Raw genomic sequence first — 26,361 nt, 5'->3', positions numbered from 1 at the left:
TTAATTTTGTATTTTATTTTGTTCAATAATTAACATATCATCATTTTTCATAGGTTTTTGTATTTTTTTTAACAAAATAATATGACATATAAATATAATGGGCTCGGGCCTACCCACCCAAAAAAGCCCGGCCCGGCCCGGCCCTAAAAAGCCTGTAAGGCCCTGGGCCCATGGGTGGCCCTGGGCCTTGATTTTTAAGAGAAGCCCGGCCCTGCTCGGCCCGAAAAATAAAAAAAATATGTTTTGGCCCTGCCCGACCCGACCCGAGCCCATTAATTTTGGGCAGGGCTGCCCATTGACGACCCCTAGAATTTGGTGTTCCAATCTAGCTTGAATGATTTAGGATCATATAGTCTATAGACCCGTGAGTGATTATCTTCAACGTGAAACTAATGATTTTCCAAGCCAGTCTACCATCTAGTCAAACCAAATATAGTACTAGTCCAGTTGTGTAATTTCCTTTCTTTAAAAGAGCTATAGAAGGGCTGCGGCTTCCTTTTGGCTTTTATAAATTAGACCTTCAATCCTTCAGTCTTTACTGGCCTTCACGGGTCCTGACTCTCTTTCGTTTTTCAACATCTGATAATTTGTCTCCAACAAACTTCTACACATCCAAAGCCACTTCATTTTTATTATATTCTGCTCCTACTATTGTTTCTTTGTCCTCAGCTGCTGCCTGCTGCACCATAGTCCAAACCATGTCTTCTTCTTGTTCTTCTCCTTCTTCTTCTTGGTTTACATTGACATCTTGTTTGACCATTTTCTTCCTGCTTAGTACTTCTGCAAGTTTTGCAGCAAAACCTCACCGCCAACTCTCAGTTGATTACTATGCGAAATCATGTCCCCAACTCGAAAAACTCATCGGGTCCATCACATCCCAACAGTTCAAAGAAGCACCAGTTTCTGGTCCAGCAACCATTCGCCTTTTCTTCCATGACTGCTTTGTAGAAGTAATTAATCACAACAATGCACATTTGTTTAGTTTTCCATTTCTGCATGCATGTACATTTTATTCTTCTTGTTTTAACTTTACTGATTTTGCATGTATGTGTTGAATCTGATTGACATTGAAGGGCTGTGATGCGTCCATAACCATAAAGTCACAGCAGGGGAGCAAGGTGTTGGCAGAGAGGGATGCACCAGATAATAAGGACCTGAGGGAGGAAGGCTTTGAAAGTGTGAGGAAAGCAAAGGCTTTGGTAGAAAGCAAGTGTCCTGGTGTTGTGTCTTGTGCTGACATACTTGCAATTGAAGCCAGAGATTATGTCCACTTGGTGAGTACTACTGTCTACTCCCCCTGTTCATCTCACTTTTACTTTTGATTTCTAGTCCTTTATTTTCTTGCATGCTATTGTCATCATGTGGACCTTTAGTTGTTACCAACTATTCTGTGATCTGTGATATACATGACTGTTTATAGTGAAGTTTTATTTACCATATTTTGGGTAGAAAAATTACTTTTACCGTAGACATGTATAATCTTGCTTTCATTTTGTAGCTTTGCAACTTTTTATGCGTAAAAGTAGGGGAGAGGAATCCAGATGGAAAAATGGGAGGGTGAACTCAATACTGCCCTTGGAAAGTAGACAAACTTTATGATCGAGTTTAAGAAATAGCACTTTTATTTTTATTAGACCTTTGAATTTTCACCATCCTAGGTCGTGGTTCAAGCACTACTCAAAGGGTTTGGGGAGTTCTACTCCTAGAAGTTAGAACTCTAAAGAGAAGGAACATAATTGTCCGAGTTAACTGTGGCACTGTTTGCTGAAGGGAGTGCTAGGCCGCTAGCTATTCCCTTTAGTTAAAAATGACTAGTTTTGTAATGTCATTTCAATGGTGCAGGCAGGGGGTCCATACTATCAAGTTAAGAAAGGAAGGTGGGATGGAAGAATATCAATGGCCTCAAGAGTGGCTTCCAATATTCCCCAAGCAAATTTCACAGTGAATCAGCTACTCAAACTCTTCAATTCAAAAGGACTAACACTTGAAGACCTTGTTGTTCTTTCTGGTGCTCATACATTCGGGTATGCACATTGCCAGAACTTCGTAAGCAGGCTCTATGACTACAGGGGCTCGAAGCAGCCTGACCCGGTTATGGACCCGAGGCTCCAGAGGGCGCTAAGAATGTCATGCCCACATTATGGTGGGAATCCTGACATTGTTGCACCATTTGATGTCACTACTCCCTTTGTGTTTGATCATGCCTATTATGGTAATTTAGTGGCTAAGTTGGGCTTGCTAGCTTCAGACCAAGCTTTAGCTTTGGACCCAAGAACCAAACCCATTGTTCAAGCACTTGCAAAAGATAAAGCGAAGTTTTTCCAAGCTTTTGGGGTGGCTATGGAGAAAATGGGCTCAATAGGTGTGAAGAGGGGAAGAAAACATGGTGAGAGAAGAAAAGACTGTAGTATGCATATGTGAATATGTGACTTTGTTTTCCCTTAGGGTCAGTTTAGATAGTTTTCTCGTCTTTTAATTCATTGTTCTTTTGATTTGTTTTTGGTGATTGTGGTTTTTCTGTACATGAAAGATTTTATGAATGTTTGAAGAGTTGAAACAGTTGAGGAGAATCATTTTAGAACATAATGTGTGACACTATAGTCTCTTTTTATGCATTTCAATGATTTCATTTTTTTTTTTTTTTTTTGACTTTGTCAAGGGGAACCCAAAGCTTTCCTAGGCCCAAGATAAACCCCTTCAGCGCATGTGAAATGCTCCAACTGTGCATTGCAGCACAGTGCCTGGTCACTTTGACAGCTTCGGGGTTCGAACCTAGGTTGGGGAGCACACCCAACTAGGCAAGAACCACTAGGCCACTGGCAGTGATTCATTTCAATGATTTCATATATTTGCACTGAAGTTTAGAAACTAGGGCTTCATAATTCACGCATTTACTGTAATTGCTAAAACCTCGGGTTTCTTTGAGATAATTGGTTGAACATCTTATCCGAGTATTAATAAAAACATATTACTTCACTTGATTTGGTATAATTCCGGTACGGTTAATTTTTAGCAAATATGATTTAGTGGTGAAGGCCTTAAACATGAATTAAGGACACGGATCATACTCAAATTAAACAAAATAACATGAACCCCGAAGTACGTCGTGATCCTTCGATTGACAATGAACTTATGAAGTGTGAGGTTTAGAGGTATACTGTTCTCAATTGCATTACGGATTAGGATATCCTGATATAGACATGGTAATTGGCACTTCACAGAAAGCAATGAACAAAGCCACAATTAGCAAAACAGATTTGTTAAGCGAATACATGATATATATATATATATATATATATATATATCATGTTTAACTAGTTGTAATGATCATATTGTTGATCAATATAACCCAGTTTCATATATGAAATGAATTTGCATGCATCCCCTAACTCATTACGTAGCAAGATTCAACTACAACAAACAAAACGTACCATATGATCGAAATTCACTTGTTGACATGCACGAAACGTACTTGCATCGTGTAGTCATGCAAAATAAAAACGTAGGGCTCGAGAAGATAGCTAGCTAGGCAAGAGTTGGTTTACCATTCCTTATTTCGTAAAATTTATAAATTTGGATCAAGCAAAACTCCAAAGACCTCTCTCTCCCCCTAGGAGAAGCCGAAATTGAGAAGATTGATGAGCGAAGATGGGATGAGGAGTTAGACATGCATGGACTCGTTAACGAATGTGTTTAAAAGAGTTGGAATGGACTCGCTGCTACGCTACAAGCCTTGATCCCTAATGCTGGCAATCTCTTCTTTTTCCAGACTTCAAATCCTATCCTTTGGATTGGTCGTGTCGAGGATCCGCTTGATCCTCAGAGTTCACAGTAAGTTTGTTGATGAATTTGGAATCGACAAAAGTCGTTTCTCTATCAGAACTTCAGAAGTTTGTAAATTGGTGGTCGATCAATAGTAGCAATGGATCGAAATGTGAAGATTTTGAAGAGAGTGATGAAGATATATCAAAGCTTGCTTCGGCTTCCCACAGATTGATATCTTTTTGTGCGATGGTTTTGTAGGCCATGATTTGTCCGAGTTAATAATTATGTGAATATCGTGAAAGAGGGATGATGCTGTTTTTTTTTTTTTTTTTTGAAAGAATGTGGGTGTTCATTCGCATTGCACAATGACTCACAAAAAAATTGGGCTACGACATGATTGAACCATGCCTAGAAAGTCTTAAAGTATTACCTAACGTCTAAAAAACCCTAAGGTAAGCTAATGTACCATCACCATGAGAATAAGCTCAAAGTAACTACTAACCAGGCTGTCAAGACTTTTGGTCAGCCCTACCCTTAGGATCCAGGACTAGATTTAGAGAACCCAAATCCAAAACCATCATTGAGTTTCCTCATTGTTGGCTGACAGTGGATCCCCAAACGGAGAGAACACTGTTTGTTTATTAGCCGGCAAAATTAGGGCGCATCACACAAAAATAATAAAATAATGAGTTTCACAACTAAAACAAATCGACTCCAATTGACACAATTCCTTTTTAAAAAAAAAAAACAATTAATGAAAATGACTCAAATTCTTATACATTCATAACCAAAATTCTCATTTTTCAAATGTGGAATTCACATTCTCAATATGTTTGGCCCAAGAAAAGAAAAATCTATAATCTACTTTCAAAGCCTAGTTACTAAAATTGACCCTTTGAAGCAAATAATAAACAATGTACTACTACCGTCTCTCTACGCTTCCGCCCTCTGCAACTATTGGCACCAAACCCAATCGAACTCTCCCCATCAGAGCCATGAGAGCCGTCGTCCAGCGCGTCGCCTCCGCCAGCGTCGAGGTCGAAGGCCGCATCGTCTCGGCCATTGGGCCGGGCCTACTCGTCCTTGTCGGGCTTCACGAGTCGGATTCCGGCTCCGATGCCGAGTACATGTACCTCCCCACTATCCCTCTACATTTCAGTTCTCTCTTTACTAAACAAAAACTCAATAGTTTTGATTTTGTGGTTGAAATTTTCAGATGCCGGAAGGTGTTGAATATGAGGCTGTTCACAAATGAGAGTTGCGGAAGAGGATGGGACCAAAACGTAATCTCACCTTGTTTCACTTTCTAACTGAAACTTCAACTGTAATAACGGTTTTGGTTAGTTGGGTTATGTTTGTTTGTTTGTCTTTGCAGGTAATGCAGAGGAACTATGAAGTGTTACTAGGTAAGTAGTTAAGCTTAAAGTTTTGTTCTTTTTGTTGGGTGAAACAAGTTTTACTCTGAAGTTGGGGTTTAAGGTTTTTGTGTACTTGTGGATTGACAGTGAGTCAATTTACATTGTATGGAATCCTCAAGGGTAACAAGCCTGATTTTCATGTGGCCATGGCGCCGGATAAAGCAAAGCCCTTTTATGCTTTGTTGGTTGAGAGCTTTAGAAAATCCTACAAGCCGGATGCAATAAAAGGTGAAATTATTTTCATGTTTTCTTGGCCTATTTTCTGTTTTTGATTGTATGTGCAACTCATTAGACTAGAGTTGTCTTGAATGATAAAATAGAGTCGAACTCTCAACTTTGGCCGATAAAGGGAGTAGATGAATTAGTCATTGGAGATTGGAAAGGATAAGTTTCTATCGCGAAATAATTCATTTTCTTCCTTTGACTTTCATAGAACTTTGAATTTAACTTCCATTTCGTAGTTTGGTCTAGCGAGTTGCATATCCAATTCAATCTTGCCACAAATGATTTATTGATCGCTTTTTGTGGGCTGTGTTGCTTGTGTAGATGGTGTGTTTGGAGCAATGATGAAGGTAAGGGTTTGCTAAACTTTCTGCATTATCATGTATCCCCTTTCAATTCTTAGTTCAATAGAAACGTGTGGTACATGGATAATGAATAATTGAGTTTATAGGTCAATTTGGTCAATGATGGACCAGTTACAATGCAAATCGACTCACCATCCTCTAAGTGAGTACTTTATCCCCTGCCTCCCTCTTTTGAATCCATTCCACCAGTCTTTGAATGTTCATTTTGTAAACACTCATGGCAGGAACTCAAATGGCGTCACAGAAGAATCATGATTTGGTTGGCTTTGCTTTGATTTGATTCAACGGAGACTCGGCAATACAGCGGAATTCAAACGTGTGGAATCTAATTTATGATATAGCCATGATTGATGACATTTGTAAGTATTATCGTATGGATCATGATGTTTCCTGAGAATTGTTGTGGATGGAGATGTTGAAATTTTCAGTATCATCTTTTCTTGTGTTCGCTAAGGCTGCAGTGATTTAATTGAAAAGAAAATCTCAGTATTCTAACAACATAGAAATTGAATAAGAAAAGAGAAAAAAACTTGGATTTAGAATGAGGATCCTGTTTTATAATAATATAATGGGTAAAAATCACAAATAGTACCTGAACTATACCTCAATGTTATCGATGGTACCTAAACTTCAATTTTGATCACAACTAGTACCCGAACTTTTTGATTTCATTTTAAATGGTACCTAGAGCCACCTTAGGTCACTATTCCGACTAAAAAGGGCATGTGAGGCGATCATAATGATGATCTTTGGTGATTTCAAGGGTTGCGATCATAGCGATGATCTTTTTGGTAATAGGCTTTCCTTGAACTTTTATTTTTATTTTTTTAATTTTTTTCTGGATTTGGCTTTTTTGGCCGGAATAGTGACCGAAAGTGGCTCTAGGTACCATTTAAAATGAAATCGAAAAGTTCGGGTACTAGTTGTGATCAAAATTGAAGTTCAGGTACCATCGATAAAATAGAGGATAAGTTCAGTTACCATTTGTGATAATAACCCTAATATAATCCTCCAGGCAAGTACCATCGATAAAATAGAGGATAAGTTCAGTTACCATTTGTGATAATAACCCTAATATAATCCTCCAGGCAACTGCTTCCTGAATATAGCTAAAGCAATAGGGTATCACTACACATTTGTAAAATACGATCACCATTAGTCATCTGCCCATCTATGGTATAATCCTAGTTCCTGCCATTTGAACACTAACATTCTTTTCCAAAATGCATGAGTATCACTATAGTTATACAACCTTCGTACATACATCCTAAAACAAAAGTCAATCAGCTTGACTTGCGCATGTAGCCAGCTCCTTAAACTTCTCAAGCATGCAAAGAATCACAATATGCTATATGCACCCGACCTGGAGAAAAACAGAAAAGAGCAAAGATCAGCCATCGGTTCAAACTAGTTTATCAGATGAAATTATGGCTGTTGTAGCTTACAATAAGCCCTTCTTCAGTTTTCTTTCTTCCTGAGTTTTTCATCAGTTGATAATATGAAATGGAGCATAAGGAAATGGAAAAACTCAGAGATGATACGAGATGAAGATACAATGAGGTTTTTGGACAATGAGGATTGTCATTGCAATGAGGTTCTAAAACCTATGTAATTGCAAACAAAAGCAGTTTTGTTGGTAGATGGATGTTAGACCTGATACTGAGTTGTAGGAGGATTGTCATTGCAATAAGCATGAGTCATTGAGCTGCAGCAAACAAAATTTTCTTTATATGCCTGGGGTTTACTGAAACGATCATTGGGTGCATTTAGAAGCAACCCCTCATTTCATTTCAACCCCAAACCTTTTTGCTTCCTCTTGATGCTCTCTTATCTCTCTGCCACAGTCACACCAAAGCTTTAGCTCTGTCTCTCTAGCTCTGAGTTTTATCCATCTCTGAGTTTCGATCTTAATTCGAGAACCATTTAACTTCCTTTTATTTTTATTTTTTGGCGTGAAGAAGATATGGCATGAAAATGATTGCTGTTGTTTGTGGCTATTGCTATTGTTTAATTTTAGTTGAAGAACCATTTAACTCAAATTTCCATTGTCCATTGAATATATCATTGATTAACTGTTGTTGGGATCCGATAAGTGCCAGTTATCTATGCCTTTTGACTTTGCAAAGGAGGCGATCCAGCAATTGGATGTCGGATCTCCTTCTTTGCCAAAAGCACTGTGGCTCTTTTTTGGAGGACGCGTTTCCCTATGTTATCAGGAGAGAGTATGATGTGGGTGAGTGAGGTTAAGCACTTAAGCTGTTTAAATTAGTGCAGACTGGTTGCATATAGGGTTGGGATCCGAGAAGTGCAAGTTGATGATGCTCTTGATTTTGCAGAGGAGGCAATCCGGAAATTGAATGCCGGATCTCTTCCTCTGCCGAATACCAATTTACTTTTCAGATTTACCAAAAACGAAAATTCACATTGAAGGGGATTCCAAATTCGAAGGCAAGTACTCCAACCGTTGGAGATCGAATACAAATAGTTGAGAACATGAAGTTGATCACTCAATTTGAAAAACAGTAGCAAATGTACTTTTAAAAAAAAAATTGAAGGACATAAATTTATATATAAAACCTTGACAATGCCCAATGGGAAAATTTTTTTTTTTTTTTTTTTTTTTTGATGAAAGAAAAACAATACGGAAGGAAACTACAACAGAATTATCGCTACCAAAACTAAACAACTAAATGAAGAGGCATATTTGACGATGACCAATTACACAATGTTGACAATTGTTGGCTTGCTCATCTCATAACCATCGTTGGGGTAATCTTCATCGGTAACAAATCTCTTCCAGTACCAATGCTGCTTCCACACCCTGCTCATCTCTTCAATTGGGATCCCCTTTGTCTCGGGCAAGAACAAGTACACGAAAACGGACATGACACACACGAAGAATGCAAAGAAGATGAAGAGCCCGAATTTCAAGTGGCACAACATTGTCAAGAAGACTTGAGCCACAATGAAGGTGAAGATCATGTTGACTGAGACATTGACACTCTGAGCAGCTGATCTGATTTCCAAGGGGAAGATTTCACTAGGGACTAGCCACCCTAGAGGACCCCATGACCAAGCAAACCCTGCTACATATGTGCAGATGAAAACTACCACAACAATTGCATACCACTTTGGCAAGTTATCAGCATTTCCATCCAATCCAAATTTTGCACCAATACAAGCCGCCACAACTATCTGGCATATCAACATTTGAGTTCCACCCTCAAGGAAGAGCTTCCTCCTTCCCCACTTATCAACACCATACATCGAAACAATTGTTGCAGCAACATTAACAAGTCCGGTGATCACAGCCGATATGAGAGAAGCATCACTTCCGAAACCAATTGTGTTGAACAACACAGGAGCATAGAACATGATCACATTGATACCGGTAAGCTGCTGAAAGAATGGAATCAGAATTGCCATGCAAAGTTGGGGCCTGTACTTCCTCTGGAGCAGATTCCTCCATGGATCCTCTATCTTCTTGGACTCATCACTAGCTATGACAAGGTCATTGAACTCCTCGCTGACATCATCAACACCGCGAATCCTCCGGAGTTGTGTCTCGGCCTCCTCGTGCTGGCCGCGTTCGATCATAGAGTTTGGTGTGTCTGGTAATATTAGGGAGCCAACGGTGATGATAAGGGCAGGGACCATTGCACCACCCAAACTCAAACGCCATCCCCAACCGCCCTTTATCTTGGCAAAAAAGTAATTCAACAGATTGGCGGCAAGGATGCCAAGCGTGATAGAAAGCTGGAAACCGATGTTGAGAGCTCCTCTGAACTTGGATGGTGCCATCTCAGACAAGTAGAGTGGCACAGACTGATTGGAGAATCCGATACCGAAACCGAGGAGTATCCGGCCAAGAATCAACATCCACACAGCACTGGCAGCGCCATTGATGATGGCGCCGGAGCAGAAGAGAACACCACCGAAGAACATGGACAATTTCCGGCCAAACTTCCGAGTCACGGTGGCGGCCACAATCGACGCCATGAGAGCAGCCAAGTATAAGGAAGACGTGAACATAGTCAACGTCTGACTGTCATACTGGCAGTACTGGTTGGTCGACTTGTCTAGCTCCTTCTTACGATACACAGAGGGAAAGAACTTGTTCAGGAACGAGTCCATGGACGTTACACCACCGGAGATTCCAATGTCGTAGCCGAAAATCAGCCCTCCCATGGCCGCGATGATGCATGTTACCATAACATAACGGGTGAGTTCTCCGGCATACTCCTTGCTGCGGCCACCACTGGCAATACCTACGGCAGGCATTATCGCTGCGCTTTTTCGAACCCAAAGAAAGAACTCCAGCAATGCAAATGTTTTGAAACCCAGGAGTTGTTTTGCAAAACTTAGAAACGAACAAGAAGTAATGAGAGCACAATAGGCAGACACGAGATGAAGATACGATGAGGTTTTTGGACAAGGGCCAGTAGGTGTATATATAGAAAAACTGAGAGTCTGATTGTCTGAATCCAAAGCAGTAATGTAATCCAAATATGTTTCTAATATGTTTAACCTTTTCCACAACGAAAATGATTAAACCAGTAAGTAATCATACTTGGAATTGGATAAGGAGTCGGTGACAGTTTCGTCAATTTTACCGATGGGTAGTTTAGAAATTATAACAAATTACATATAAGTTATTGACAAAAGATAACTTAACAAATACATCATCTAAAGATTGAATTAAACATATAAGGACTAAATCTTACAAATAAGGACAATGTGCTCTCCACTTGCCACATGTCATGAGTTAATTTACCTTTTTATCCTTATCTACTTCTTTTGACTTCTAATCCCTTTATAAGGTTAAATATTACAAATAAGGACAATCTGCTCTCCACTTGCCACATGTCATGAATTAATTTACTTTTTTACCCTCAACTACTTTTTTTACTTTTTTTTTACTTCTAATTCCTTTTATGTTACTTTTTTTTTATTTTTTAGAATAATGACTTTATATTACTTTTTTTTATGTTACTTTTTTTCGTAACTTAGCTTTATCGATATTTTAAATAACAAATTACATATAAGTTATTGACAAAAGATAACTTAACAAATACATCATCTAAAGATTGAATTAAACATATAAGGACTAAATCTTACAAATAAGGACAATGTGCTCTCCACTTGCCACATGTCATGAGTTAATTTACCTTTTTATCCTTATCTACTTCTTTTGACTTCTAATCCCTTTATAAGGTTAAATATTACAAATAAGGACAATCTGCTCTCCACTTGCCACATGTCATGAATTAATTTACTTTTTTACCCTCAACTACTTTTTTTTACTTTTTTTTTTACTTCTAATTCCTTTTATGTTACTTTTTTTTTATTTTTTAGAATAATGACTTTATATTACTTTTTTTTATGTTACTTTTTTTCGTAACTTAGCTTTATCGATATTTTAAACTCTCCAAAATATCTTCAAAACTAGTTTTAGATACGAATATTTACCACATATATCAAAACTTCCATCAAATTTTCTAAATTTTAATTTAAGCAAAATATCCATTGAAATTTCCACAATTTTGAGGTACCAAAATTTTCTAAACTTCGTCTCACTAGTACATTTCCCAACACAAATCCCCTCTTCTGGTAATGCACTCGTCATCGCGTAATCTTGCTACTACACTTGTACTCGTGTTCTGCTACTACACTCGTCATCGCCTAATCCTGCTACTGCACTTGTCATCACCTAATCCTGCTACTGCACTCATACTCGTCCAGTTCTGCTACTGCACTTGTCATTGCCTAATCTTGCTACTGCACTCGCTGCACTTGTACTCGTGTTCTGCTACTGCACTCGTCATCGCCTAATCCTGCTACTGCATCGCCTAATCCTGCTACTGCACTTGTCATCACCTAATCCTGCTACTGCACTCATACTCGTCCAGTTCTGCTACTGCACTTGTCATTGCCTAATCTTGCTACTGCACTCGCTGCACTTGTACTCGTGTTCTGTTACTGCACTCGTCATCGCCTAATCCTGCTACTGCATCGTCAAATCCTGCTACTGCATTTGTCATCACCTAATCCTGCTACTGCACTCATACTCGTCCAGTTCTGCTACTGCACTTGTATTCGTGTTCTGCTACTGCACTTGTACTCGTGTTCTGCTACTGCACTCGTCATCGCCTATTCCTGCTACTACACTTGTACTCGTGTTCTGCTACTGCACTCGTCATCGCCTACTCGTGGTCAGTAGCAGCTTCATTTGCAGTAGCAGTAGCAGGATTCTTTTTCTTCTTTATTGCTGAACGTGTCCTCGGTTCAGTAGTAGCTTCATTTGCAGTAGCAGGAGCATTAGTAGGATTCTTTTTGTTCTATATTGCTGAACGTGTCCTCGGTTCAGTAGCAGCTTCATTTGCAGTAGCAGGATTCTTTTTCTTCTTTATTGATGAACGTGTTTTTGGTTCAGTAGCAGCTTCATTTGCAGTAGCAGTAGCAGTAGCAATTAGATCTGTCAATCCATGAATGAAATTAAAAACATAGAAAATTGCATTATTCCCACAGCAATATTACCAACCAATAGCAAGATCACCATTTTGCACCTACACATAGTAGCATAAAGTTCATCAGATCATCTTGTCCATACACATAGTAGCATAAAGTTCATCAGATTGCATTAGACACTGCATGTGGTATCCAAGAGCTGAATAATAGTTTTTAGTTTGCCAAATGAAGTAGCAATTGGGATATTGGGTGCAAACATGCACAATGTTAAAACTAAAATCAGTGGAACTAAAATTAGCGGAAAGAATGTTAAAACTTCTTAACACACAACAAACAAATTACCTAACTTTATAAATCTCTCAGTCTCAGTAATAAAAACTGAAGAAATTGGTATCAACAATAGGAAATTCAAAAGGCCATAATATAAATCTTTGCCCCATCAAAGTTTTCCAACCATAGTACTATATCTTCCTGTCATATGATACATTTAAGAGTTATCAAACTCTTTCAAGAATATTCCATCATCTCTTTAAAACTAAACTTAAATATACTATTTTTCACCCTTACTGCAAATTTAAAGAACCTTAGGCTTTCAAGAAAACAGGGGAAAGAAGATTTTATCGGACAACCAGGAGTTCAAGCATAGTATCACTGACGCCCGAGTTACAAACAAGGTGGTACTTAGTGTTCTTACTCCTTGTTGGCAATAATATGTTCAGTTAGTCACTTTTCTGAACCTTGTGATCTAAACATTTTGGCATTCTCTTTTCGTTCCTTTTACATTTGTAGAGAACTAAATTGAATTTTGTCCACCAATGTGATGATACCAAATTATCAACACTAACTAGAGATTGACAAGCTTTTGTAGCCTACGGAACTACCAAAGGTATTGGTAGTACCATTGATCAACAGGGGACATGGAAATCACAAAATCAGTGGAACCAAAATTAGCAAGGGAATGTTAAAACTTCTTAACACACAACAACAAATTACCTAAATTTATACTCTTAACAAATTAACATCAATAATGAAAAAGTATAATTAATCAACCTTTCATATCACTATAAATTCAAATTAATTGGCTTTTATCTACAATAAACCACTAAACAAAGCGAAAGATGAGCCATAAGCTAACTGGAATAAGGAATTTCAGGTCAATGATCTCACAATTAACAATCATTCAGCACTGTACAATCCAATTTTCAACATCAAAACCAGAAAATACTGAAGCTTACTCGGTCTTTAGGCCGCCATTTCGAAACAAATCCGCTATCAGAAGGACCTGTAGGGACTCGCGCCTCGAACTCGTCGTGGCGAAGCTCACACAAGACAATGGTTTGGGGCAAGTACGCCATGCTTGTAGTGGTTGTACCCGTGGCATTCTCATAGCTACTACTCGCAGTCTCTGATTCCCTTCTCTGCGAGCTCACATCACCGTCGTTGTGGCTGGGATGGCCTGGCCTTGGCGCATGGAGTCTGACAGTTGCAACAACTCTTCGATTGAAGTAGATCAAGGGAGATCTGAGGGAGGAAGTGGTGGATCTGGCGGTGCCAGAAACCCTAGAAATTGGAGATCTCCGTGAAGATGAATTGGGGATTGAGAGAGCGAAACTAAGAAGGAATAAGGACGACAAGTATAGAATGCGTTCTCTCTCTCTCTCACACAGTGGCAATGCCCGTAAATTGTGATGAAACTCAAGCATTTTGGTCATTTTTTATTAAAATTAGGAGTCAGGCTTACATCATTTAGTTTTTGGGCCTGAACTCATGTCCTTATTTGTATAAATCTTTTTGAAAGTGAGTTTTATGTGTTTATATCTTTGGTCATGTGCTACTATGTAATTTTCTATTAGAATTATGTATTTGTTAATTAAAAGAAAATTAAAAATAAAGCTTTGGTATTTTTTGGCACTCCCCACATTAAAAATGGCAGTTTTTCAAATTGCGGATACGGAAAACAAGAATGAGTTGGTCATGATTGAATGCGGTAAAGAAGAGAAGCCGTTCTGTAGCGGCCGATATAGGCTTGAGGCAGTGCCTGGGTGTAGGTTTTATTTTAACGTGACCGGATATGACGAAACTCTGATATAGGTACCTTAGTGATCATAGCGAATCATGTGGCAGAAATGAAGAGGGATTGCTTTATGCATTCAAATGCTGTGTCGTTTTTCTATGGTATAGCTATTGTAATTCAAATTCTCAACATTCAATGTGTATTGACTATCAATCCTTCTGTTTTGTTTCCCTCAATGTGAATTCTGGATGAAGCATTATTATAACTGCTTGTGCTGCATGATGCACTGAAGGCTGTGTTCTATGATTGATTCTGGTTGCGTTCTCGATGATTTCTCTAGAAAATCTCATTGACGTCACTTGAATTGAAAATAAATAACATTTTCTAGTTCAAACTAGTCTGTACCCATGTTACTGCATACAAAAGTAGTTCAGTTGTGGATGTTAAATATGATACTGACTTGCAATGAGCAACATGAACCATAGGAGCTGCAAACGAAAGTTGAGCAAGACTAGTTTTATAATTTGAGTGCACTGAAAGGATTGGGTGCATTTCGAAGTTTCAGGGTTTTTTAATTCAAGCGTGTAGAATGTAATTTATGATTTTCTAGATCAATAGCAATGATTTATGACATTTACATGTATATGGATAATGATGTATTGATGTATGAGAATTTTTGTGGATAGCGATCTTGAAATTTTCAGGATCATCTTTTCTTGTATTAGCTAAGGCTGTTGTGATCTAGTTGAAAAAAAAAAAAAAAAAAAAATCTCAGATGAGCATCCTGTTTTATAATCCTCCAGGCAACTGCTGCCTGAATGTAGCTGAAGCAATAGGGTATCACTACACATTTACAAATACAATGACCATTAGTCATCTTCCCATCTATGGTAGAATCTTAATTCCTGCCATTTGAACACACGTTTTTCCCTAAAACGCAATATCACTACAGTTATACAACCTTCGTACATACATCCTAAAACAAAAGTCAATAAGCTTGACTTGTGCATGTAGCCTACTCCTTAAGCTTCTCAAGCATGCACAGAATCACAAGATGCTATATGCACCCGACCTGGAAAAAACAGAAAAGAGCAAAGATCAGCCGTCAGTCCACAGTTCAAACAAGTCTATCAGATGACATTATGGCTGTTGTAGGTTACAAGAATTGAGCCTTGCATACAACTTCCACCACAACTCAAGTCAGATTCATTAAAAAAAATTTGACAAATCAATAATCAGATTGATTATATTAGCAGACCCTCCTAATATTCAATTATCAATGTGCAGTTACTTCACCCAACCGTGAGTCATTCTCATGCAATTCAATATAGAAGGCTACAAAACAACAGTTGTAAGTGCAAATTAGAAGCAAACATTAACACATTTACTTTGTATACATTAACATATACTGTTCATCCTAACTATGCACTATATAAACCTGTTGGATTTCATACTGGATAATCACCCTCAAATTACCTTCGGCATACTATGACTGCGCTGATATGATAGTAGCTGCCATAAACAGTGCTTCTTTTCCAAGTGGCAAAATCTCCATCTTCCTGAACCATGTAATGTTATAATACAAGGTTAAAAGAAAATGAAGCATTGAAGTTACTAATAGTGGGACTCCAGCTACAGCTGATAAACTGTTGAGGAATTATAACAGGTCACTCCAAAAAAAAAAACACAACAACAAGCAAGTAAAATTTGATTCTAAGTTTCTAACTCTGAGCTTACTTGTCCGCAGTCTTCAGATTTCTAAATGCAGATATTATATTCTCAGATACTTCAATGAGGGAGCTGTTACTTCTTTCTTCACTGGAAGCAGAGGTGCCTTCGACATGTTGTTTACATGGTAAGGATAAATGAGCCTAATTAAAAAAACACAAAAGCTTTGATCAATATTCTGGTAAGGGTTAAAGTACAAGAACATGCTACTGAGAGACTTAACATTGTAAGCCTCATTGTAAAAGCCATTTGGATACATTTATTCTATCATAGCGTACACACAAGCACCTACACAGGCACTACATAGACATCTATTTAAAGACTTCGTTACCATAAAAGAGTATATGCATAGCTAGGAGGCTAGAGGCACAGTAGGTGAGATGTAACTCAAATCACCTTCATGGTAAGTATCCAACTGAACAAGTAAGAAAGAAGACTCTTGTAATTTCTTAAGAAAATTGCATAAACATGCAGTCCATTTGTATGATGTCCTCTTAAGGCCGTTGATTGCAGTAATATATACATATACACATAAATACACAATCAAGACAGTTACGAAAAAAATGACACATTACCCCTTACAAACCCAAATTTATAGATATTTCAGAGCAAGTATTCTGTCAATAGCAAGAATATTCACCTGAAGGCCATGTGCTAAAAGCAACTGAGCTAGTTCTGGCCTAATCTTTTTTATGGTGGTTTTTATGCTGGTGACATTTGAAAAGCACTTCAATGCTCCATTGAATGATGCATCATCTGTAGGACCATTTGCTCTACGAGTTCGAACAGAAGGCTACAACATGTAGAGTGTGGTGAGTTAAATCATGATTATTCAGGAGAAAGTGCAATTCCACAAGTTCAATAACCATTATGACATAAAAAAAAATCCTTCAGGAATACAAAAACGAAGAAAGGTAACACCATAGATAGAAGATGTCATGACAATACAAGCAGAAGGACCTTTGTTGGCTGATTTGGACACATAACTGGTTTTCTATAACTCTGATAGCTCACCTTACCAATGTATTTCCACAAATACTGCACAACTATCTCAAGCTTCCATTTAGGTTCATTGAAAACCTGCAAAGCATCCTCATAAAGAAGTGGCAGCAAAAAAAGTGTCCAACTTATCATTAATAGTCAAAAAGCATCACATTTTGCCAAATTAACCATTAAAGTTTAAAAGACATAACATGTTTGATTTGTAGTCAAACATACTGTCTGGAACATATGCTGCAGACTATATACAAATACGGCAACAGAACAAACCATAAATGGAAAATGGAAAGACATATGAACCTGAAGAAATGAGTCAAGAATATCCTTATCGTAAGTTAGCTCATCCAGAACTATCTCCAGCAGAGGAGTTCTGCACCAAACCCAATAGAGCATCGATTTTCAACAAATGAATGATGATTATAGGAAAACTATAGAAAAATTCATTATATCAAGAAAAGAAACAAATACCTGACACCATCTGCTCTTGTAGTAGACCCTTGCATTTCTGCTGTCTTCTTCGACAAGTCAAGCTCCATAATCTGAACATCCCAAATTAGTGCCAACGGTGAAACTGATTTACAACTATGAACTATCCACTAAGACATTACAGAGGGGCTTACCATTATCAGAAACTTCTGCATGGCTATACAGGTATTCTTTCCTATCTCAAGTAAAGCAATTGTAGCAGCCGTATCAAAATTTTCAGCTGGTTGTGCCATAGACGTCTCTGAACTTACCAGATCATCAGCAAATCCAGCATTGGTTCGATACAGCTTACACATAATGGCCAAGCAATCCTTCATCAAGTTTTTGTAGTTTATCTTTCTTGATACCTTCAAAAGATAATTTAAGTTTGAGTAAGCATCATGGTATAAAAATTCTATTAACAACTACTGTATCAATGATAGAATACAGATTCTTTCACTATTCATTAGTATTCATGGGCCAAGACAGAAAAACATACCAAAAGCATGTTGAGCAAAGACTCTCTCAGAAGGACCCAGTTTGCAGTTTCTGCATCCAATAATGAGCAACTTAACCCTTCGACAAATCTATACATAATTAAAAAATAAAAATAAAAATCAATTTACCTGCATAGACACAGTTGCGAGGTTGAAAATCTCCTTCAAGAACATTGACTAGGTATTGAAACAGCAACATGTTTCCTAGGGACTGCAATGAAACAAGATCAAGAAAGACCCAAACAAGGAGGAAACTTTGCTTAGATAGTGAAGGAAGACTAGTGAACACATAATGCTTTTGCACTGAATAAACCTAACAAACCTTCAATCTTCACAGACGCTTCTTTGAAATGACAATAACATGAACATATATAAAAATCAGAGCCATGAGAGAAATGTTTAGTCCATTTGAGCTCCAATATGTATACATAACTACATCTAAAGTGGTGGCATGAATTGAACGTGATTAAATCATGGACTCATTTTTGTCCACAACATTATGCAGATACAGGATTTATTTATTGGTAAAAGTAAATTTATATGTATCACTGTTATAAGTTTCACTACATACAAGGTTTGTTTCTGCCTACAACGTCATACCTACTTTTGGAAAATAGAACTTAAATGCTTGCCTTCTATAGTAGATCATTTCTATTTCTACTTCTGCCTACAACAATATTTCTACAACATTATCCTATCATTAGAAGAAGATCCATTTGCAACTTTATGCAAAAATGCCAGTACAACCCAAAATAATCATATCCTGGCAATCCATAAACTTATGCAAAAACATGACACACTAGTTTCAAAATAGTTTGTGATAAACAAATTATATAGAAAGTAACGGCAGTTTGGGTTGAGAAACATGGAAAACAGGAGAAAATATTAAAACGACTTGTTTGGATGACTAAATGTAAAGAGAAATAGAGAAAAGAGAAGTGAGAGACTTATTTTCTCTTCTTGCCACTGTTATTTTCTTAAAAAATAGAAATATGCAGGCAGAACAAGATACTAATATCTCAGTGTTTGACTATTTATTATTCCAAAAGTGTCTGCAATTAAATACCAGCTCTTTCAATATAAGCATCCAAACAAGAGATACTGAACTTCAAAACATTTGCTGCCCTCATCTTCTCTTCTCTTCTCTTCCTTTATACCTATTCTATCTCTTCTATCCTAACTAAAAGATCAAACCCTGCGCAATTTAACTAACCTTTGTTTCTGAGGCTTGGAAGTTTGGTTCAGCGGTTGCATCAGCAAGGTCTTCTATCAAATGTTGGAAACCCTGCAGTTGGCAAGAGACATTTCAATGAAGGTGGAATGGCAATAGGTAAGCTATCAGAATCAATTATAAGAAATTAAAGCACCCAATGAAAATAGATAGAAAAAAAAAAATTAAGCAAACTGATTACACTGATACTAATGCCAGATGCTCACTAATGCGAAAACCTGGTATACATTTGCAACATGGTATAAATTCATACATATTTCTTTCATACGGATATGGACCAAAACATAACTGAATATGAATTATTCCTTATGTAAAAAGGTTTTTGAAAAAGACAGTTTCAAACTACTTAACAAAGTACAGATGGAAGAGTTGTCATCAAAGTAAACAAGCCAAGCATACATATGAGTACCCATGAGTACAAAGATATGCAAAGAATTAGAGAATGTTATAGAGAGCAAATTACAGGTCCATGAACTTCAAAATAAGCTAAACTACAGGTCCACATTGAGTCCAACTTACAGAGGAGTCAACTGATCCCCCCAAGTTATTAGCAGCTCCCCTCTCGCTACTAGTACTTTCGGAGCTGAAAACAAATGGCGACCAAGCCTAACAAGAACAAAAATTGGAACCAATTAGGACAGCACATGAGTCAGTTAAACACATATGGCAGAAATGAACCAGAAAAACCTCTAGTACCTCATTCTCCACGATTAACATGACTTTACCAGACGATTTCATTTCATCAACAACAGACAAATGCACCCGAGGGAAACACTAAAAGAGAAAGCCAAAGGAATTTGTAAGAAACCTTTACACCATCAAATTACATTGAATCGGAAATCAACGCTTCAGAGGAGAAACTCATTACCTTATCCAACTCATTCAAAAGCTTAAAACTTGCCATAGTCAGCTCCAGAGATTTCCCAATCCTCAAGATGGCGAAGATCGACTCAAACCATTTACTGTCCAACAAAATCAACACCAAACATAAATCCATCAAGGCATAAACACTATCAATTCCCTATACAGCCAAAAAGTTACTAATAATATCTAACAAAAGATAATGCCTACAAGGTAGGTGGAGTTCCATTTTCGGGTACAAGCGAAGCGGCACGAACGGCGTCGAGGAAAGAAGTTCCTGTTCATCAATCACCAAATAAACACACCATTTGATCGAAAGCACAACACTGCAATCCGAGTACCAGACACAATTGAATTGAAGATTTCATCTTTCATCAACGAAAGCAATAGTAATTCAATTAGTAATTTTTATTTACCCCTCGGAGATCAGATTCAGTCAAAATAAGTAAAGAAATCGGAAAAAGGGGAATAGGGGGGTTACGGTCGTCGTTGGCGTAGTGAGTGTCGTCGGCTTCGGTGGAGTCGAGGATGGCCAAGATGTTCTCTTCGAGAGCTCCGGCGGTGGTTCTCTTACTGCTAGGGTTCTCCATCTTTTGGATCCCAAAAACCCAAAAAAATTGGAAGCCCTAAATTTGATTTGGGACTCTTGAGAGAGAAGAGAAGCTAAGAATTGGGGGGTGGTTTTTGTTCCCGCCAATAAGCCAAAGCAGTGGTACGACGTCGTTTAATATGGGGAGGAAGTAATTGAGGAAAAAGGTTTTCCGTTGCCGGGACTTGAACCCGGGTCTTTCGGGTGAGAGCCGAATATCCTGACCAACTAGACTACAACGGATTTATTGATAGCTTTACATGAATGATTTTATTTAACTATTTTCTTTATAAAATAAAATCAAAAGTCAGGTACTGTTTGGGATCACTAGTGACTAGATTGATCATTGGAGAAGAGGAGGAATATATAGAGAATGTTCAATATTTGATGACATGCTAAATTTGTAAAAGTGATTACAAAACATTATTATAGTAGAATTCTATAACTTATTTAAATTCAAGGTGCATGTATTGTAGTCGTCTAAACTAGCAATTTAAATTTATGTTAACATCACAAAAATCAACAGTAGCAGCCAATTTAAATTGAGGACTAATATTACTATTTGAAGACTCATACGGTAAACTAAGAAAATTTACCACTTTAAGGACTCAAGTTACAACTTTGAGGACTAATATTACTATTTTGAGGACTCATGTAGTAACTAAGAAAATTTACCACTTTAAGGACTCATGTTACCACTTTGAGGACTCATTTTACCACTTTTAAGGCAATTGTATGCATGTCATACGTTAACACATTGTAGAATTTTCCTACAGTGTGTGTATACTAATAACAATTGATAATCACTCTCTATGTTGGATGCATTTTGTCCAACTAAAATAATTAAGAAATAACAATTTGATGATCCTCGCCCTGTACTTGTCAATTATCAGAATTTCGTCATTTCACTGCATCAATTGCCAATATGTTCGTTTCAATTCCTGGAGCAGAGAGCCCTAAGGCGTCATTTGGGTTTAGGGATGAAAGACATGGTAACCCTTGGTAATGCTAAACAAAGTAACTTCAAAATAAGATAAACTACAGGTCCACATCGAGTCTAACTTACAGAGGAGCAAACTAATCCCCCAGGGTTATTAGCAGCTTCCCTCTCGCTACTAGTACTTTCAGAGCTAAAAACAAATGGTGACCAAGCCTAACTAGAACACAGATTGGAACCAATTAGGATAGCACAAGTCAGTTAAACACATATGACAAAAATGAACCAAAAAAACCTCTAGTACCCCATTCTCCACGATTAACGTGAGTTTATTGGACGATTTCATTTCATCAACAACAGATAAATGCACCCGAGGGAAACACTAAAGAGAAAGCTAAAGAAATTTGTGAGAAACCTTTACACCATCAAATTACATGAATTGGAAATCAATGCTTCAGAGGAGAAATTCATTACCAAAACTTGTCATAGACCCAAAAACTAATTGATGTTATATGGCTAGCGTGCCTTGAAACAATTTGTCAAGAAATAAGTAACTTTTTTTTTTCTTTAAAAAAAAAAAAAAAAAACTCTTAGCCCACCCCACCCTTACATATGTCAATGAGAATCGAACCCATGACCTTTATAATGTTGGAATTATATTTTACTAACAGGTCACAGCTTACTGACAAATAAATAACTATTATGGAGTTAATTTTAAAGAGATAACCAAATACCCATGAGACAAAATAGAAACTAAAGAGAGAAGAAACAGTAAAGTCATGCTCACTTTGTACATTACTACATTTCGCATCAACTATTCCTCTCGTTCTCCCCAATTATTTGCTAGCTCATGCTTTTGTCAAGAGATGGCCATGATCGTTATGGCAAGCAGATTACTGTTCATAAGCTACAGTAACTCATATTCTGTTTTAGTATATAGACAAATTAGTCCTTGGCAAATTGAATGATCGGGAAGATGCAAATGACGACATTGCCAAAATCTTCGACTACTGGATCATATAACACCAAAAGGTGTACTTGAACGAGTCTCACAAACAAGAGCACTTTTAGATATTCAAAACCAACTATGTCGAAAACTTCAAGAAGCTCAGTAATAAGACCAATACCGTAGGTCTCAATGAGTTCTCTAACTTAACCATTGAAGAATTCGGGCCCAAACCTGAGGCGAGGCCCAAGAGTTAGCTACCTCAGGCCCAATTTTTTTTCACCTTGTTAGGGGGTCCAATCTTCATTGTTATTTATTTCTTTGTTGAAAGTCTAGAAATTTAGGATACCCAAAACTTATTTTAGACGCTGTTAGACAGACATAAAAATAAGATAGAGAAAAGTGTGTGTGTGTGTGTGTGTGTGTGTAGAGAGATTCTTAGGTAGGGTGGGCGTGCCACGTATGCAGAGAAGTGTTTTGAGTATTTTATTTTAATTAAATATGAGTAGTTTCATAACACAATTAAAAAACAAAGAAATATGACTGGTTGAGCGTACCAACCACGTGGCACGTCTGCCCTACCTAAGAATTTCTTGTGTGTGTGTGTGTATATGTATATATTAAATTCAAATTTAATTTACTTGTTCGATAGTTAGTAGTTTGATTATAATTTTCGTTTGCGGTTAATTTAGTTAATCCCTAATTCAAAACTGCAAACAAAATTCTACCTTTCATTGTGCATAACTCATTTTAGCTACAAGTTAGTGGCTTTGATTAGGCTTAGTGTAAGTTGAGCATTGTTAAGGCTTAGTACCTTATGAATAGTTTATTTTACTTTATTTTTCATTGTATGCTTTTAGGTTACTCTAACGTCAATTACCTCGGTTATGTCTAACACCTAATCCCCGAGGTACGATTATCACATTTATCTATATATTAAATAAAAGCACAATCACCATTAGGAGTAAAAGATTTATTATATTTGTTGATAAAGAAAAGTGTATATACATTTTTCTCTATCCTATTTTTACACCCTTAATTATATATACATACCGACACACACATTTTTCTCTTCTCTATCCTATGTTTACACCATTATATGTGTGAGTGTGTGTGTGTGTGGCCCAATCACCATTAGGAATAAAAGATTTATTATATTTAGGGTGGTGTTATTCACACCCCCTCTATTTTATTATTATTTTAATTCAATTTTGTTTTATAAATTACCCTAAATACCATTCCTTATCATTATGTGTCGTTATCTTTTTTTCTTTTCTTTTTTTCTATTTGGCAAGTCAATCATCCCAAAATCCTAAACTCTTATTTTCTCGCAAATACATAGGACTTCAAAACTCTTTTTGATTCCCTCTTTTCTTTTTCATCAAAAACTTCTCTAGCATAGTCATTCTATCTCTCTAATGTGATGCTTTGAAGTTTAATTGTGGCAGAACAAGAAACTTTAGACCCATCTTTGGAGAAAATTTTACATCTGATTTGCAATGGAGACATGGGAAGAAAAATATGAGATCAGTGATCATTCGAACCCCTTTGAATCCATCATTCCTAGTAAGATTCTAACTGAAATTATTTGGTATATTTGAATCATTGAGCAACTATAGAATTTTACTACAGCCTAATAATGATGGCCTTATGATTATAGACATGATTTGTTCTACTATATTATGCTAGAAGTATAATATTGTCCCCACACGAAGATTGCAACTCATTGCATTCAATATTATGTAGAGCATCTCCAAATTTTGTGTACATCATCAGCTGCAGTGTGGAAGCTTGTTGCTGAAGTGGATAAACCGTTGATTCCATATATATTTTTTTATTTGAGGATGATGCACCTGGATTAAGAATCATAAACAAACAAGCATTGAGTTTGGTGCTTTGCAAAGTATAAGGACAAACTTTGCAATTTGGATTCAATTTGATGAAGGTAATTACCAGGGAAGCATATTCTTTGTCTAATAATACAGGTCATTCTACTTAATAAACGTATGATTTTTCCTTCATTTATAGGTAAAAAAAATTGATTTATTTTATAATGATGTTTGATTCATGATTGACTTGCCAAATAGAAAAAAGAAAAAGAAACAGAATTACTAGGGAGGGTAGTTAGAGTAATTTATAATAAAAAAAATTGAATCAAAGTAATATAAAAATAGAAGAGGTGTGTAAATAGCACCACCCTATATTTACAGGATAAAGAAAAGTGCATGTACACTATATGCAACAATACAATTTCCCCAATGTCAAAGAAAAGTAAATATTTCATTTTTGTCGACCATTTCAACTGTATTAAGTTAACTTTTCGTGTAGAACATATTTTAGGTATCTTCAACAACATAAGCTATATTTTAAGTTAAAATACTAAAAAAGATAAAATATAGCTATAGCTTTAATAATTTTTTCTCCAGCAAAACTAATAACTTCAAATGGTTTATCAAATCTTGAATTTCCCTTCTGGATAAAGAGCACACACAAAAAATAGAAGATAGAAATATAATTATAAATTATCTAAAATTCATAGCTATATATATATATATATATATATATATATATATAAGTCAAAAGTTATACTTAACTTTTCTTTAGATACTCAGTTGGAGATGCTCTTGGCTTATATTTATAGTTTTAATTTGGAACATCTTTACTACAATATTTAAATTTTGGTTTTAAACATCTTTGGTCTTATTATGTGAATATACATGTTTTGGATATTACGTTTTGTTTGCTATCATATTGTTGGATTTTGAGTTTATACATTTATTTTTGAAAAACTCTTCTTAAAAAAAAAATATATATTTGAATGCGTACTATAATTAGAGGGTCCAACTTTTAATGTTCGCCTTAGGTTTGAAAATCTCATGTTCGACCCTGGAGATAAGAAACAATTCTTTTTTGACGTCATGTTCATTGCCCTATAAATAGCTAGGGTCATCACTTTGTACATTACTATATTTTGCATCAATTAAACTGATATACACATTCCTCTATTTCTCCCCAATTATTTGCCAGCTCAAACTTTTGTTAAGAGATGGCCATCATGATCGTTATGGCAAGCATATTTCTGTGGGTTATGTCGATAATAAAACATGTTTTCCATAACGATCATGATGATTCTCTTCTTATTAACATTGGTCCTTGACAAATTGAACGATCGGGAAGATGCAAATGATGACATTGCCAAGATCATCGACGACTGGATCATACAACACCAAAAGGTGTACTTGAACGAGTCTCACAAACAAAAGCGCTTTCAGATATTCAAAACCAACTATGAAGAAAACTTCAAGAAGCTCAGTACGTAATAAGACCTATACCGTAGGTCTCAATGAATTCGCTGACTTAACCATGGAAGAATTCAGGCCTAGACCTGTGGCGAGGCCCAAGAGATAGCTGCTTCAGACCCAATTTTATTTATTTATATTTTTTTTAACACCTTGTTAGGAGGTCTAATCTTCATTGTTATTTATTTCTTTGTTGAAATTTAGGAGGCCCAAAACTTAATTTTACACCCTATTAGGTTGTTATATTAAATAATGTCTCAATCATCATTAGGAATAAAAGATTTATTATAATTATAGGATAGAGAAAGGTGCATGTACATATATACATTATATGCAACAATACAATTACCCCAAGGTCAAAGAAAGAAAATATTTCAACTTTATTAATTTAACTTTTTTTTAAGAATATCATGTCGATATATATTTATACTCAGGCTAGAAAGGACCATTACATATCCTCCCTCTACCATCTTTGGGTAGATAAAGAATTTGTGAAAAACCACAGCGATACATAGATTAGGTCCGATCATTTGACGGTACCCATAGTCACTTATTTA

General features: G+C 36.7%; 4 protein-coding genes and 1 non-coding gene across 5 annotated transcripts; 2 read left to right on the top strand and 3 right to left on the bottom strand.

Moving 5' to 3' along the window:
• Positions 1-516: 516 nt before the first annotated feature.
• On the top strand, positions 517-2,600 carry LOC112168091 (peroxidase 19). The gene is made up of 3 exons (XM_024305215.2): positions 517-950; positions 1,074-1,274; positions 1,843-2,600. The coding sequence occupies exons 1-3, from the start codon at positions 699-701 to the stop codon at positions 2,419-2,421; spliced, it is 1,032 nt and encodes a 343-aa protein (XP_024160983.1). The 5' UTR covers positions 517-698; the 3' UTR covers positions 2,422-2,600.
• Positions 2,601-4,625: 2,025 nt separating this feature from the next.
• Positions 4,626-6,203, top strand: LOC112166840 (D-aminoacyl-tRNA deacylase). The gene is made up of 7 exons (XM_024303766.2): positions 4,626-4,894; positions 4,982-5,048; positions 5,141-5,171; positions 5,271-5,411; positions 5,730-5,755; positions 5,857-5,912; positions 5,995-6,203. The coding sequence occupies exons 1-7, from the start codon at positions 4,680-4,682 to the stop codon at positions 6,023-6,025; spliced, it is 567 nt and encodes a 188-aa protein (XP_024159534.1). The 5' UTR covers positions 4,626-4,679; the 3' UTR covers positions 6,026-6,203.
• Positions 6,204-8,376: 2,173 nt separating this feature from the next.
• Positions 8,377-10,196, bottom strand: LOC112165910 (sugar carrier protein C). The gene has a single exon (XM_024302612.2). It carries the CDS (start codon positions 10,049-10,051, stop codon positions 8,489-8,491), a length of 1,563 nt encoding a protein of 520 aa, XP_024158380.1. The 5' UTR covers positions 10,052-10,196; the 3' UTR covers positions 8,377-8,488.
• A 4,814-nt stretch (positions 10,197-15,010) lies between these two features.
• LOC112201647 (negative regulator of systemic acquired resistance SNI1) lies at positions 15,011-20,738 on the bottom strand. The gene is made up of 16 exons (XM_024342556.2): positions 20,515-20,738; positions 20,244-20,310; positions 20,041-20,134; positions 19,869-19,946; positions 19,692-19,778; positions 19,155-19,226; positions 18,071-18,152; positions 17,944-17,993; positions 17,600-17,812; positions 17,448-17,518; positions 17,280-17,349; positions 16,995-17,060; positions 16,621-16,773; positions 15,990-16,123; positions 15,729-15,811; positions 15,011-15,324 (listed from the first exon to the last, which is right to left on the bottom strand). Exons 1-15 carry the CDS (start codon positions 20,621-20,623, stop codon positions 15,739-15,741), a joined length of 1,419 nt encoding a protein of 472 aa, XP_024198324.1. The 5' UTR covers positions 20,624-20,738; the 3' UTR covers positions 15,011-15,324; positions 15,729-15,738.
• Positions 20,739-20,792: 54 nt separating this feature from the next.
• Positions 20,793-20,865, bottom strand: TRNAE-CUC. The gene has a single exon. It is a non-coding gene; the product is annotated as a tRNA-Glu (tRNA).
• Between the last annotated feature and the right edge of the window lie 5,496 nt (positions 20,866-26,361).

This window comes from Rosa chinensis, chromosome 5 (assembly GCF_002994745.2).
Source record: "Rosa chinensis cultivar Old Blush chromosome 5, RchiOBHm-V2, whole genome shotgun sequence".
NCBI lineage: Eukaryota > Viridiplantae > Streptophyta > Magnoliopsida > Rosales > Rosaceae > Rosa > Rosa chinensis.
Note: the sequence above shows the minus strand (reverse complement) of the source record. Positions and strands in the feature narration are given on the sequence as shown.

Excerpts from the sequence above, each read along its gene's own strand:
- LOC112166840 (XM_024303766.2), top strand. The coding sequence starts at position 4,680 with ATGTACTACTACCGTCTCTCTACGCTTCCGCCCTCTGCAACTATTGGC. Across the intron at positions 5,412-5,729 it reads CAAGCCGGATGCAATAAAAG|ATGGTGTGTTTGGAGCAATG; the intron begins GTGAAATTATTT and ends TTGCTTGTGTAG. Across the intron at positions 5,756-5,856 it reads TGTTTGGAGCAATGATGAAG|GTCAATTTGGTCAATGATGG; the intron begins GTAAGGGTTTGC and ends TTGAGTTTATAG.
- LOC112165910 (XM_024302612.2), bottom strand. The coding sequence starts at position 10,051 with ATGCCTGCCGTAGGTATTGCCAGTGGTGGCCGCAGCAAGGAGTATGCC.
- LOC112168091 (XM_024305215.2), top strand. The coding sequence starts at position 699 with ATGTCTTCTTCTTGTTCTTCTCCTTCTTCTTCTTGGTTTACATTGACA. Across the intron at positions 951-1,073 it reads TCCATGACTGCTTTGTAGAA|GGCTGTGATGCGTCCATAAC; the intron begins GTAATTAATCAC and ends TTGACATTGAAG. Across the intron at positions 1,275-1,842 it reads CCAGAGATTATGTCCACTTG|GCAGGGGGTCCATACTATCA; the intron begins GTGAGTACTACT and ends TCAATGGTGCAG.
- LOC112201647 (XM_024342556.2), bottom strand. The coding sequence starts at position 20,623 with ATGGAGAACCCTAGCAGTAAGAGAACCACCGCCGGAGCTCTCGAAGAG. Across the intron at positions 19,779-19,868 it reads TGTTAATCGTGGAGAATGAG|GCTTGGTCGCCATTTGTTTT; the intron begins GTACTAGAGGTT and ends TGTTCTTGTTAG. Across the intron at positions 16,774-16,994 it reads TGTGGAAATACATTGGTAAG|CCTTCTGTTCGAACTCGTAG; the intron begins GTGAGCTATCAG and ends TACATGTTGTAG.